Source organism: Rutidosis leptorrhynchoides, chromosome 8 (assembly GCF_046630445.1).
Source record: "Rutidosis leptorrhynchoides isolate AG116_Rl617_1_P2 chromosome 8, CSIRO_AGI_Rlap_v1, whole genome shotgun sequence".
Taxonomy (NCBI): domain Eukaryota; kingdom Viridiplantae; phylum Streptophyta; class Magnoliopsida; order Asterales; family Asteraceae; genus Rutidosis; species Rutidosis leptorrhynchoides.
The window spans coordinates 102,436,218-102,449,027 of record NC_092340.1 but is presented as its reverse complement, the minus strand read 5'-3'; the positions used below and the strand labels follow the sequence as shown (position 1 = coordinate 102,449,027).

Genomic DNA, 12,810 nt, shown 5'->3' with positions numbered 1-12,810 from the left:
TGTTGTAAGGGTGTAAGTCGAAATTCTGTCCGTATAACGATACGCTATTTTTAATCATTGTAAGTTATGTTTATATTATTTTCATTAATGTCTCGTAGCTAAGTTATTATTATGCTTATTTAATACCGAAGTAATCATGATGTTGGGCTAAAAATACTAAAATTGGGTAATTGGGCTTTGTACCATAATTGGGGTTTGGATAAAAGAACGACACTCGTGGAAATTAGACTATGGGCTATTAATGGCTTTTATATTAACTAAACAATACCTTGTTAATTTAATATACAAACTTATAATTTGACGTATTTATATATAACCACATACGCTTGACTGGGTACGGTGGGCGGGATATCTATAAATACCAATAATTATTCATTTTACCGGACACGGAACTGGATTAATAGTTAATAGACTTGTTGAAACAGGGGTGAATTACATTCAAGGGTAATTGGTGTAATTGTTAACAAAGTAGTAAAACCTTGGTTTACACGCAGTCGATAACCTGGTGTATTCATTAAACAAAGTATTAAAACCTTGTTACAATTCGAATCCCCAATTAGTTGGAATATTTGACTTCGGTAATAAGAATAATTTGACGAAGGCTTTCGCTCTTTATATTTATGACTGATGGACTATTATGGACAAATCCGTATGGACATATTAAATAATCCAGGACAAAAAACAATTAACCCATGGGAATAAACTAAAATCAACACGTCAAACATCATGATTACGGAAGTTTAAATAAGCATAATTCTTTTATTTCATATTTAATTTCCTTTATTTTATATTTAATTGCACTTCTAATTATCGCACTTTTATTTATTGTTATTGTATTGAATTGCACTTTTAATTATCGCATTTTTTAATTATCGCAAGTTTATTTTATCGCACTTTTATTTATTGCAATTTCATTATCGTTATTTATTTTACGCTTTAAATTAAGTTGTATTTATTTTTAATATTTTACATTAGGTTTTAACTGCGACTAAAGTTTTTAAAATCGACAAACCAGTCATTAAACGGTAAAAACCCCCCTTTATAATAATAATATTACTTATATATATTTGTATTTTTATAAATTATAACTAATATAGCGTTAAGCTTTGTTTAAAGATTTTTCCCTGTGGAACGAACCGGACTTACTAAAAACTACACTACTGTACGATTAGGTACACTGCCTATAAGTGTTGTAGCAAGGTTTAAGTATATCCATTCTATAAATAAATAAATATCTTGTGTAAAATTGTATCGTATTTAATAGTATTTTCTTGTAAAATTTAATAGTATTTTATACCCCTTAGCTTTAACCATCAGTATTCGAGACCCAAGAGGCTTTGTTAATATCCCTTACTGTGTTGGTTTTTATTTGTCTAAGATGGTGGAAGGAATACATGAAGGGGGAATAATAGGAGGATGTATTTTTGTTACTCTCATTGGAGAGTATTTGGGTGTAGATAGGGAACAAGGGGGTCCATTTTTGAAATGTAGGGAACAGGTTGAGCCTTTAGGATTGAAGGTCTATCAGGGTGCTAAGGTATTAAAGAGCAGATGCAACCAGGCAGTACCCTATGAAGGTCGTCATCCACAGGTAGAGAGAGGATCAGATTAGGAAATGGAGGAAGTGGATGACATTAGGGATGTCATTAGGGAGGCTATGACTGACGTCTACCAGCGTGTAGATGAGGTAGATATGACAAACGGGGAGAGATTTAGTCGGATGGAGCAGTGGCAAGCTCGAAATGATTACGAGCATTCCAGGCAACGACAGCATGATAGATGGGACTATCATCAGCGTCAGATTATGAGCCGACTATCACCTCAGGATAACTGCGTACCGACCCAACCCGCTTACTATCCTCCACACCAGCCCGAGATGAGACCACCATATACTCTCTACGACCCTAACCAGGCCTACCAGTACACCTATCACCAACCATGGAACCCGGACGACAACAAGAACTGGAACCCCTATCCAGATTGATATAGTTCCGTTGGTGATTTCTATGATTTTTATCTTTTTTATTATTTTTATGTTTAAACATATGATATTGTGATACATTAATGTATTGTTTAATATTTATATTATTTTGTACTAATATTTCATATTTGATTTGAAAGTGGGATTTTAAGTTCCATTTCAAATTACCATGCATGTTTATATTTGTATTATATGTATTTTATTTCATGTACACAACAGGGTAAAACAGCGCATTTTCAAAGACTGGCATTAAGTTCAGCAAAAGCTACTGATTTTGACGACAAAACGAAAAACAAATGTGATGTAACAACAAGACGGAATGAACAAATGATGCACCATTTATCATTCAACAAACAAACGCCAATATATTTGGAAACTTTGGTAAAATTTAATCATTTTTCTACGCTAATCACCCTCAATAATTTAAATTATTACTGATTTCTTGCAAATGAGGGCATTGCAAGATCTTAAGTGTGGGAAGGGTTAAATTCTTTCGGATTTTTTAAAAATTTTTGACTTATACACTTGGTTACCATTAAAAATACTAGTAATGCAGTAGTTGTATTAGAATTTAGTGCTCTCTGATAATAAAGAACAGCCCTAGTCTTATATACTGACTACCCAATTCTAGTAAAAATTTTTAAAATTTTCAATTAAATGAACTCAAAATCATGTTTATACATATTTATGAACGATAAAACTAGGTGTTAAACACCGAAATTATTGTTACCTCGGAAAGGACATAAATTGAGAAACAACCCAAAATGTTAGAATTCATTTAAAATGGAATAGAGGACAATAAAAAGGCATAGAAAGGAAAATAAAAGCCAAGTGTGGGAAAAATTTACCAAATTATTTAAAACATATATCACATATTTTTGTAACAAATAATTGAAGATACTTTTGCTTTGGACTAAACTAATCAATTTTACCCAGAAAACTGTAATATATTTGAAAGAAAGATGGATCTACACAATGAATCAATTTCATCATTAAAAGGAAGTAAAGTCTTCCGAAAAAGAAACGCGCTTCTTGATTTAGGTCAGGAAGTTATCGTCCAGACCAGTTGTAGAGTCTACGAAAAACCTTGAAAAGTTTTCTCGAAAATCAGCCAGAAATCCACGGACCTCAGCATCAAACAGGGTCGCCAAGTGGTCAAACTTATCCTAACCATGAGAGGATCTATCTCGTAAAATGGGGAGGACGCCGTGCAAATTAGCTTGATAAGACTAATGAATCAGACCCCTAGAAAGGATAATCTCCTTAAAGATCAAAAATCAGCTTTTAAGACTGATATTACTCAATCCTTGATATTGACTTTTAAAGATTGAGAATTACAAACTCATGAAATTTGATGATATCTAAACTCGAGCTTGAACGAGAAAATATTTTGATCAAAATTACAAACCGATTTGTTTTCTGAAAACCCATTTTCAATGCGTTCATTACCATTGAACGTAAAATTCTAGGAATTCACCTGGAATTCATTAGGTCACCTGAACTAAATCGGGTGTCAACCGTAAGAACGGTGGTTTCATAGCATGGTCGAAGACAGGACCTTGTGCCAGACCGAAAAACTATAGGGTGAGCTTTACTATTGCTCCTACAAAGGATAGTAATTGCATCCGACACGTTATAGACCATAATTAAAAGCATGTCAGGAGACATTGCCTTAACAGTTGCTTGTTCAATGCTTTCCTTTACAACCGGACGGTAGTTTACCGAGAGGTAATATACGGAGCAAGTATACTGGACGTGTTGCTTTCCCAATACAAGGTTAGCAAGTGGGTGACACAAAACCGCAAGTTTTGAGCTAAAATTTTCAAATCTGAAACCCACCAAACTCACAAAAACAATTTCGCAAACACCGGTGAAGGGTTATTCCGGAAAACTTATCTAGGGTAAAAGCTAGATTTAATTTTCAAAAGATCAAATGTTTTCATAAAGATCCAATTTCCTTAAGGATCTAAATTTTTATAGTCATGTGGGACTGTAAACCACTTCGTTACTATCATTGTTCATACCGCCGTATAGAAATCACTGATGTACAAAGTGTGAAGAATAAAGAAGTGATTCTAGTATTTTTATTTCAAGACTATATTGCTTGAGGACAAGTAACGCTCAAGTGTGGGAATATTTGATAATGCTAAAAACGAACATATATTTCATAGCATTATCCCTCAAGAAAGACAAGCTTTTAGTTGCAATTGTTCTATTTACAAGTAATATTCGTATAAATAATAAAAGGTGAAGACAAAAGACAGATTCGACGAATTGAAGACGCAAACGACCAAAAAGCTCAAAAGTACAAAGTACAATAAAAGTGGTTCAAATTATTGATAAGAAACGTCTCAAAATTACAAGAGTACAAGACGCAAAACGCAAAATACAAGATATTAAATTGTACGCAAGGACGTTCGAAAATCCGGAATCGGGAACAGAGTCAACTCTCAACGCTCGACGCAACGGACTAAAAATTACAAGTCAACTATGCACATAAATATAATATAATATTTAAATAATTCTTAAAATTATTTATATTATATATATATATATATATATATATATATATATATATATATATATATATATATAAACCGTCGGCAGAATGCAAACAAAGACATGTGACCTGAAAAAGTAGGCCATGCGATCGCATGGCCTGGATGAGAGAAATCCATGCGATCGCATTGAAGTAGGTACCAGGCCACAAGCCTAAAAATTTCGCAGTTTTGAGCAACATTACACCATCTTTTTCTCTTCCTATCTATCTCTCTATCTCAAACGTATATATATATATATATATATATATATATATATATATATATACATATATATATATATACATATATATATATATATACATATATATATATATATTATAATTTTAATTTTAATTTTAAATTCTAATAATAAGGGTATGTTAGCGAATGTTGTAAGGGTGTAAGTCGAAATTCTGTCCGTGTAACGCTACGCTATTTTTAATCATTGTAAGTTATGTTCAACCTTTTTAAATTAATGTCTCGTAGCTAAGTTATTATTATGCTTATTTAATGCCGAATTAATCGTGATGTTGGGCTAAATACTAAAATTGGGTAATTGGGCTTTGGACCATAATTGGGGTTTGAATAAAAGAACGACACTTGTGGAAATTAGACTATGGGTTATTAATGGGCTTTATATTAACTAAATGATACCTCGTTAATTTAATATATAGACTTATAATTTGATGTATTTATATATAACCACATACGCTTGACTGGGCACGGTGGGCGGGATATCTATAAATACCAATAATTGTTCGTTTTACCGGACACGGAACTGGATTAATAGTAAATAGACTTGTTGAAACAGGGGTGGATTACATTCAAGGGTAATTGGTGTAATTGTTAACAAAGTATTAAAACCTTGGTCTACACGCAGTCGATAACCTGGTGTATTCATTAAACAAAGTATTAAGACCTTGTTACAATTCGAATCCCCAATTAGTTGGAATATTTGACTTCGGGAATAAGAATAATTTGACGAAGACTTCCGCACTTTATGATTATGACTGATGGACTATTATGGACAAATCCGTATGGACATATCAAATAATCCAGGACAAAGGACAATTAACCCATGGGAATAAACTAAAAACAACACGTCGAACATCATGATTACGGAAGTTTAAATAAGCATAATTCCTTTTTTCATATATAATTTCTTTATTTCATATTTAATTGCACTTTTAATTATCGCACTTTTATTTACTGTCATTGTATTTAATTGCACTTTTAATTATCGTACTCTTTAATTATCGTCATTTTTATTTATCGCATTTTTATTTATTGCAATTTCATTATCATTATTTACTTTACGCTTAAAATTAAGTTATATTTATTTTTAATATTTTACATTAGGTTTTAACTGCGACTAAAGTTTTAAAATCGACAAACCGGTCATTAAACGGTAAAAACCCCCTTTTATAATAATAATACTACTTATATATATTTTTGTATTTTTACAATTATAAGTTAAAAAAAATATAGCGTTAAACTTGGCTAGAGTTCCCTGTGGACGAACCGGACTTACTAAAAACTACACTACTGTACGATTAGGTACACTGCCTATAAGTATTGTAGCAAGGTTTAGGTATATCCATTCTATAAATAAATAATTAACTTGTGTAAAATTGTGTCGTATTAAATAGTTTTTCGTAGTAAAAATATAACTATTTCCTAGTACACCTCGCGCACACCAGGGGCCGTAAATTTACTCGTGTTAGTGATGATGGGGTCAAGTATAGTAAATTAGAACGATTTTTGGTAACGGAGGAATTCAACTCTTTGTGGAAAAATCTAAAAGTTGTTGCTCTTGAGAGGAAAATTTCGGATCATTGCCCCATATTGTTAAAAGATGAAGACAAAAATTTTGGGCCAAAACCTATAAAAGTGTTTGATGAGTGGTTGAAGGTGGAAGGCATTGAAAATGTTATTCGAGATTCATGGAATGAAGCGGTTACAGTGACGCTGAGGAGGGATAATCTGTTTCGAATCAAATTAAAAAGGCTAAAACTCCAGCTGAAGGATAATTGCAATCCGACTTTTGGACAGATCGATAGTGATATTGATACTTATAAAGAGATTGCTCTTAAGCTCGAGTTAAAAGCTGAGACTGACAGGTTAAATGAAAATGAAGAAATATGTGGAAGGAAGCAAGAAAAATTTGGTCGGATAAAGAAAGGATAAAGACAAATATGCTAAAGCAAAAAGCACGGGTTCGGTGGATTCTTGAAGGAGACGAAAACTCCAAATATTTCCATTCGTTGATTAGGAAAAAGTATTGTAAAAATAACATTAGAGGTTTATCAATAAATGGGATATGGAATGAAGAGCCACATGATATCAAAGAATCGATTTTTAATCACTTCTCGAAGATATTCCAATCACATGATGGGGATAGACCAAGTATGGAGGATTTATGTTACCCCACACTAACTCACGAAAAAGCCATGAGCTTAGAAGCCCCGATTGAAGAAAAGGAAATTTTAGAAGCGATTAATGATTGTGGAAGTGCAAAGGCACCAGGTCCGGACGGTTTTAATATGTTATTTTTTAAGAAGTTTTGGGATGTAATAAAAACGGACCTAGTGGAGGCCATAACGTGGTTTTGGGAATCGGGTGAAATTTCCGGGGATGTAATGCATCATTTATTACCATAATTCCTAAAAATAAGGATCCTTTAGGGCTCAATGATTTTAGGCCGATTAGCTTAATTAATAGCTTTTATAAGATCATTGCGAAAATTCTCTCAAATAGGTTGAGAAGAGTCATTCCGGATCTTGTGGGTTTTGAGCAATCGGCTTTTCTGAAGGGAAGATATATTCTAGACGGGGCGTTAATTGCAAATGAGACACTCGAGTTCTTAAGATCAACAAAAAGGAAAGGTATATTTTTTAAGGTTGATTTTGAAAAGGCTTTTGATAGCCTTAATTGGGACTTCTTGATGGAGGTAATGGTGAGTATGGGTTTCGGGGATAGGTGGAGGAAATGGATTATAAATTGCCTCAAATCACCCTCAATTTCGGTACTGATTAATGGATCACCTACTAGGGAATTTTCGTTGGGCAAAGGGGTTAGACAAGGTGATCCGCTATCGCCTTTTCTTTTTATATTGGCAACGGAAGGATTGAATATTCTTACGAAGGCGGCGATTGACAAGGGGTTATTTAAGGGAGTTGAAGTCGGTAATGAGAAAGTCCTGATCTCACACTTACAATACGCGGATGATACTATTTTTTTCGGAGAATGGACTACCCAAAATGCACTTAACCTGGTGAATTTACTAAAGTGTTTTGAATTGACGTCGGGACTAAAAGTAAATTATCAAAAAAGTTGTGTCTATGGTGTGGGAACAAATAGTGTAGAGGTCGAATCGCTAGCCCGAAAAATGGGATGCAAAGTTGGTTCTTTTCCCTTCACATACCTTGGACTCCCCATTGGAATCAAGATGAACAAAGTAAGTTCCTAGTAACCGGTCATTGAGAATTTCAAAAGTCGGCTCTCGGATTGGAAAATGCGATCGATGTCTTTTGGCGGAAGACTAGTTCTCATTAAATCGGTTCTTAACAGTCTCCCGTTGTACTACTTCTCTCTTTTCCGTGCCCCGTCGAGTGTAATAAAAATACTTGAGAGTGTAAGGCGTATCTTTTTCTGGGGGGGGGATGTCTCGGGTCCGAAAATGTCTTGGATCAAATGGGAAAATGTTATAGCACCATATGGGGCGGGTGGGCTTAATATCGGGTTTTTAAAAACAAAAAATCTTGCTCTATTGGGTAAATGGTGGTGGAGGTTCAAAACCGATACCACCTCCTTATGGGCAAGATTAATTCGTAGAGTTTATGGCATTGATGGCAACCTAAAGACGGATGGTGGGTCCTCTCATACTCCGTCTTTAGGTATATGGAATAACATCATTCATGCAGGTAAAGAAATTGAAGATTCTAATGTGTCGTTCACATCGTCTTTCTCAAGAGTCATTGGTGATGGTAGCTCTACATCCTTTTGGAATGATACTTGGATTGGAAGCAACAACTTTCGTGTTCTTTTCCCAAGGTTATTCAGGTTGGAATCAAAGCCCGAAGCTTCTGTAATGGAACGATTTTCAGCAGGTAACGAGATAGATGGTGGTTCTGTTGGTTCGAGACTGAGGTGGGAATGGATCAGAAGCCCAAGGGGTCGTGCACTTGGTGATTTGTAGCAGCTTTCTGAGATAATCCAAACAGCTACGATGGATATTAGTAAGAAGGATTCGTGGTCGTGGAATTTGGCGTCTTCTGGAACTTTCACAGTGAAGAAGCTCACGAAGGTTATGGAAGACCAAATTTTTGCTGAAGCTTATAATAGAGGTGATGAAACTATCCGAAATTATTTGGTTCAAAAAAAAATCGAGATTTTCGCTTGGCGAGCTCTTAAAAGGAGGCTTCCGGTTAGAACTGAATTGGATAAAAGAGGAATATACTTACATAGTGTCCGTTGCCCTCTTTGTGATGATAGCATTGAAACGATAGACCATACACTTATTTTTTGCAAACACGCAAATGAGGTATGGTCCCGGGTTTTTAAATGGTGGAACTTTGGTACCTTTTCAATCTTCACCACAAATGATCTTCTTCGTGTTCAACCATCTCAAGTTGTTTCAGCAGCTTCCTTTAAAATTTGGCAAGCGGTCGTTTGGATTAGTGCTTATTTGATTTGGAAGAACCAGAATAATAAGGCATTTCGAGACAAGTGTTGGAATGCTCCTATGGCGTTAAATGAAATTCAAGTGCTTTCCTTCGAGTGGATTACACATAGAACCAAAGGTGTCAAGATCGAATGGTTTAAGTGGTTAAGTAATCCGAATATATACGTGTTTTAATTTCAAGATGCATGATGCAAACTCTGCATCTGTTATGCTTCTGTTTCCTCGTTTTTTTTCCTTGTTTCGGGTTTTTGGGTCTTTGTAAAATGGGCCTTGTTTTAGGCTAGCCCATTAGTCTGATGTTTTTCGTGTACTATCCTTTCTTTCAATAAATCTTTGCTTTTCTAAAAAAAAAAAAAAAAAAACTATAATAAAATGATTAACAAATACTGTATTGAAACAATTCAAATAAAAAGAATGAACACCATTTATGATGGATCCGTTCTCCACTCCGATATTCTAGCGTCTCAATTTGCATAACCCTAGTTATCAATCAGTCTAGTATGAATGTAGGCATGGTGCACATGAAATTATTTAGTTTAATTTAATTAGAAGTCAACTAGCTTAGATCTCAAAAACAGTCCCAAGTTTGAAAAATAAGAACAAAGATAATTAATGAGTAGCTTCAACTGCGGGACAATGGATCTCGATTCTATCTTCGAAATCGATTCCATGTTACTTCGCGCCTTTATTTTTAATATGTTTCTTCACTTGTCGTTGTATATATATAAACTCATCATTTCACTTGTTTTTCATCATCTCTTCACATTTCACTTCTTCATTATTTGATAATGTAAGTGTTAATTTGTCTTTGTAATAATTTATTTGGTTTTAAACAAATTGTCTATTTCTTTTTCGCTACATTGTGACTGCTTGTGTGTAGACAGTCATGCTTACATAGTTTCCATGCAACTGTTTTTTATGTTAATTTGTGTGTTCTTGAATCGTCTCGTTTTTAGTGATACAGGTGGGTGTACCTTGACAACATGAATCAAGTCATCGTTCGCTCATTTTGTCTTGGATTATTGGCTTGGTTGTGCGTTTTTTGCGTGAAGGCTGAAGACCCGTACAGATTTTATACATTTGAAGTTACATATGGACAAATTTCTCCTCTTGGTGTACCACAACGGGTAACATTCGGTGCAATATTTTGCTTTTATATGTAACGTACAAGTTATGATATATCAACTTACAGGCTCTTCTTGTTTCTGATAATTGCAGGGCATACTTATTAACGGCCAGTTCCCAGGCCCGACTATTGATTGTATCACTAACGACAACATAATCGTCAATGTCATTAATAAGATAGACGAGCCCTTTCTTATTACATGGCAAGCTATTCCACTTCACACATTTTATGTATTTTTGTTTATGGATATGTTTATTTCGAGCATTTATTGTTTATGGATATGTTTATTTCGAGCATTTATTGATGATGACGTGATAATTGCGAAATAGGAATGGTATTAAACAGAGAAAGAGCTCATGGCAAGATGGAGTGTTGGGGACAAACTGCCCAATTCCACCAAACACAAACTGGACATACCAAATGCAAATGAAAGATCAAATTGGATCTTATTCTTATTTCGCTTCAACCAAGATGCATAGAGCTGTTGGTGCTTTCGGGGCGATTAATATTCGAGCTAGGGCTGTTATTTTCGTCCCATATCTCAAACCAGTTGAAGAATTCACTTTACTCATTAGTGACTGGTGGAAATCTGATCACAAGGTTCCCACTTTTTTTTCTTCGTTTACATGTTGCATTAAAACATAATTTATTGCTTATAAACGATTAATCGATGTTCTGTTTTCAGGTGCTATCGGATACACTAGACTCTGGTAAACCTCTTCCGTTCGCTGATGGTCTTCTTATCAATGGCCACACTTCTTCAACCTCTTTTACTGCTCTTGGAGGTACTTAATCACTACAAATTTTTGTGTTCATATTTTAAATAATTATAATTATAAATTATAATTAAAGTATGCTTAACCAAAATTTGTTTGTTGTGTTTTAGGTGAATTGTACATGTTTAGGGTGTCAAATGTGGCGTTAACTACTTCGATTAACTTTAGGATCCAAGGTCATGCACTTACATTAGTTGAGACAGAAGGATCACATACGTTGGAAGAATCATACGAATCGTTTGATCTTCATGTTGGTCAATCAGCTTCTTTCTTGGTCAAACTTCATGCTCCTGTAAAAGACTATTTCATAGTCGCTTCAACTCGTTTTACTAAGCCTACTCTTACCGCTACCGGAGTTCTTCATTATAGCGGCTCTCAAACCCAAGCTTCCTTGCCACTTCCCATTGGTCCCACTTATCAAATTCACTGGTCGATGAAGCAAGCGAGAACAGTCAGGTACAGCAATTTACAATTTCTTCATTTCCTTTTTAACAATTATATCGACTACCATTTTTTAAGAGTGTTGACCTGATTGACTGTCGTGTATCGTTACAGATGGAATTTGACAGCAAATGCAGCTAGGCCTAACCCTCAAGGTTCATATCACTATGGGACCATCCCAGTAACAAGAACAGTTGTTTTGGCTAATTCCGAAGCAAATATAGACGGAAAACTTAGATACGCTGTGAATCAGGTGTCGTACGTTAACCCGACAACTCCACTGAAGATTGCTGATTTTTACAACATTTCTGGAGTCTTTAGTGATAATTCAATTAAAGATACTCCACCTTCGTTTGATCCAATTTATGGCGTATCTGTTCTTACTTGCAATCTTCATGATTATCTCGAAATTGTCTTCCAGAATAATGAGAATACCATTCAATCATGGCATCTTGATGGTTCGGATTTTTGGACCGTTGGGTGAGATTCTTTTTTAACTTGTTAAAATATTTTATTCCTACTACAACATGAAATTATGGTTAATAGTAACAATATTGAAACTGTAGGTTTGGATCTGGTGTATGGAACTCCACACTAAGGAAGAGATTTCACAATCTGAATGATGCCACAACAAGACATACTGTGCAGGTACTCTTTTTAGATCATTCAAGTTTCATTCTTAATTTACAAGACAATTGTAACAATTTTGATCAAACTGTTTGTAAATTTTCAATAGGTCTATCCGAAATCATGGAGTTCAATATTAGTTTCGTTGGACAACAAGGGGATGTGGAATCTAAGGTCCGCAATCTGGCCAAGGCGATATTTGGGACAAGAGTTGTATGTTCGAGTTTGGAACAATGAACCTAGCTTACGCACCGAATATACCATCCCAGAAAATGCATTAAGATGTGGCCTGGCACCATTGAACTAGAAATCGAAATTTCGATGAATTTAGCTTTGTTTTTAAACTTTTATTTAACTTTTTTTCTTATGGGTTACGAAAGTGTAACTTTGTTTAAAGAAGAGGGTTGAGATTTATTATTGAAAAGGAAAGGATGTAACAATAATTATTTGTTTAAGATAACATAAGTTCGTGCTTCACTTCTAGTTTACTTTGCTCCTTTCACTTATCATTTTCATTCTTTTTGATAACTTTGTTTCGAATATTACCAAACTCTAATACTTCAAGGGATTTTTTTTTTTTTTTTTTTTTTTCAGCAAAGTTAAGAATATATTAATATCAGAAACATACAAAACAG

General features: G+C 34.5%; 3 protein-coding genes across 3 annotated transcripts in view; all 3 read left to right on the top strand.

Moving 5' to 3' along the window:
- Positions 1 to 6,708, top strand: part of LOC139863688 (uncharacterized) — a 34,971-nt gene extending 28,263 nt beyond the window's left edge. Inside the window, exon 2 of the mRNA XM_071852295.1 lies at positions 6,203 to 6,708. Coding sequence (XP_071708396.1) covers positions 6,203 to 6,708 — 506 coding nt within the window. The remainder of the gene's footprint in view (positions 1 to 6,202) is intronic.
- A 2,041-nt stretch (positions 6,709 to 8,749) lies between these two features.
- LOC139863686 (uncharacterized) lies at positions 8,750 to 9,379 on the top strand. Its single transcript, XM_071852294.1, has one exon. It carries the CDS (start codon positions 8,750 to 8,752, stop codon positions 9,377 to 9,379), a length of 630 nt encoding a protein of 209 aa, XP_071708395.1.
- An 809-nt stretch (positions 9,380 to 10,188) lies between these two features.
- Positions 10,189 to 12,482, top strand: LOC139862445 (L-ascorbate oxidase homolog). Its single transcript, XM_071851051.1, has 8 exons — positions 10,189 to 10,332; positions 10,424 to 10,533; positions 10,661 to 10,931; positions 11,017 to 11,116; positions 11,218 to 11,563; positions 11,663 to 12,028; positions 12,115 to 12,196; positions 12,285 to 12,482. The coding sequence occupies exons 1-8, from the start codon at positions 10,189 to 10,191 to the stop codon at positions 12,480 to 12,482; spliced, it is 1,617 nt and encodes a 538-aa protein (XP_071707152.1).
- Positions 12,483 to 12,810: the final 328 nt, after the last annotated feature.

Excerpts from the sequence above, each read along its gene's own strand:
- LOC139863686 (XM_071852294.1), top strand. The coding sequence starts at position 8,750 with ATGGATATTAGTAAGAAGGATTCGTGGTCGTGGAATTTGGCGTCTTCT.
- LOC139862445 (XM_071851051.1), top strand. The coding sequence starts at position 10,189 with ATGAATCAAGTCATCGTTCGCTCATTTTGTCTTGGATTATTGGCTTGG. Across the intron at positions 10,333-10,423 it reads CTCTTGGTGTACCACAACGG|GGCATACTTATTAACGGCCA; the intron begins GTAACATTCGGT and ends TGATAATTGCAG. Across the intron at positions 11,117-11,217 it reads CTCTTTTACTGCTCTTGGAG|GTGAATTGTACATGTTTAGG; the intron begins GTACTTAATCAC and ends GTTGTGTTTTAG.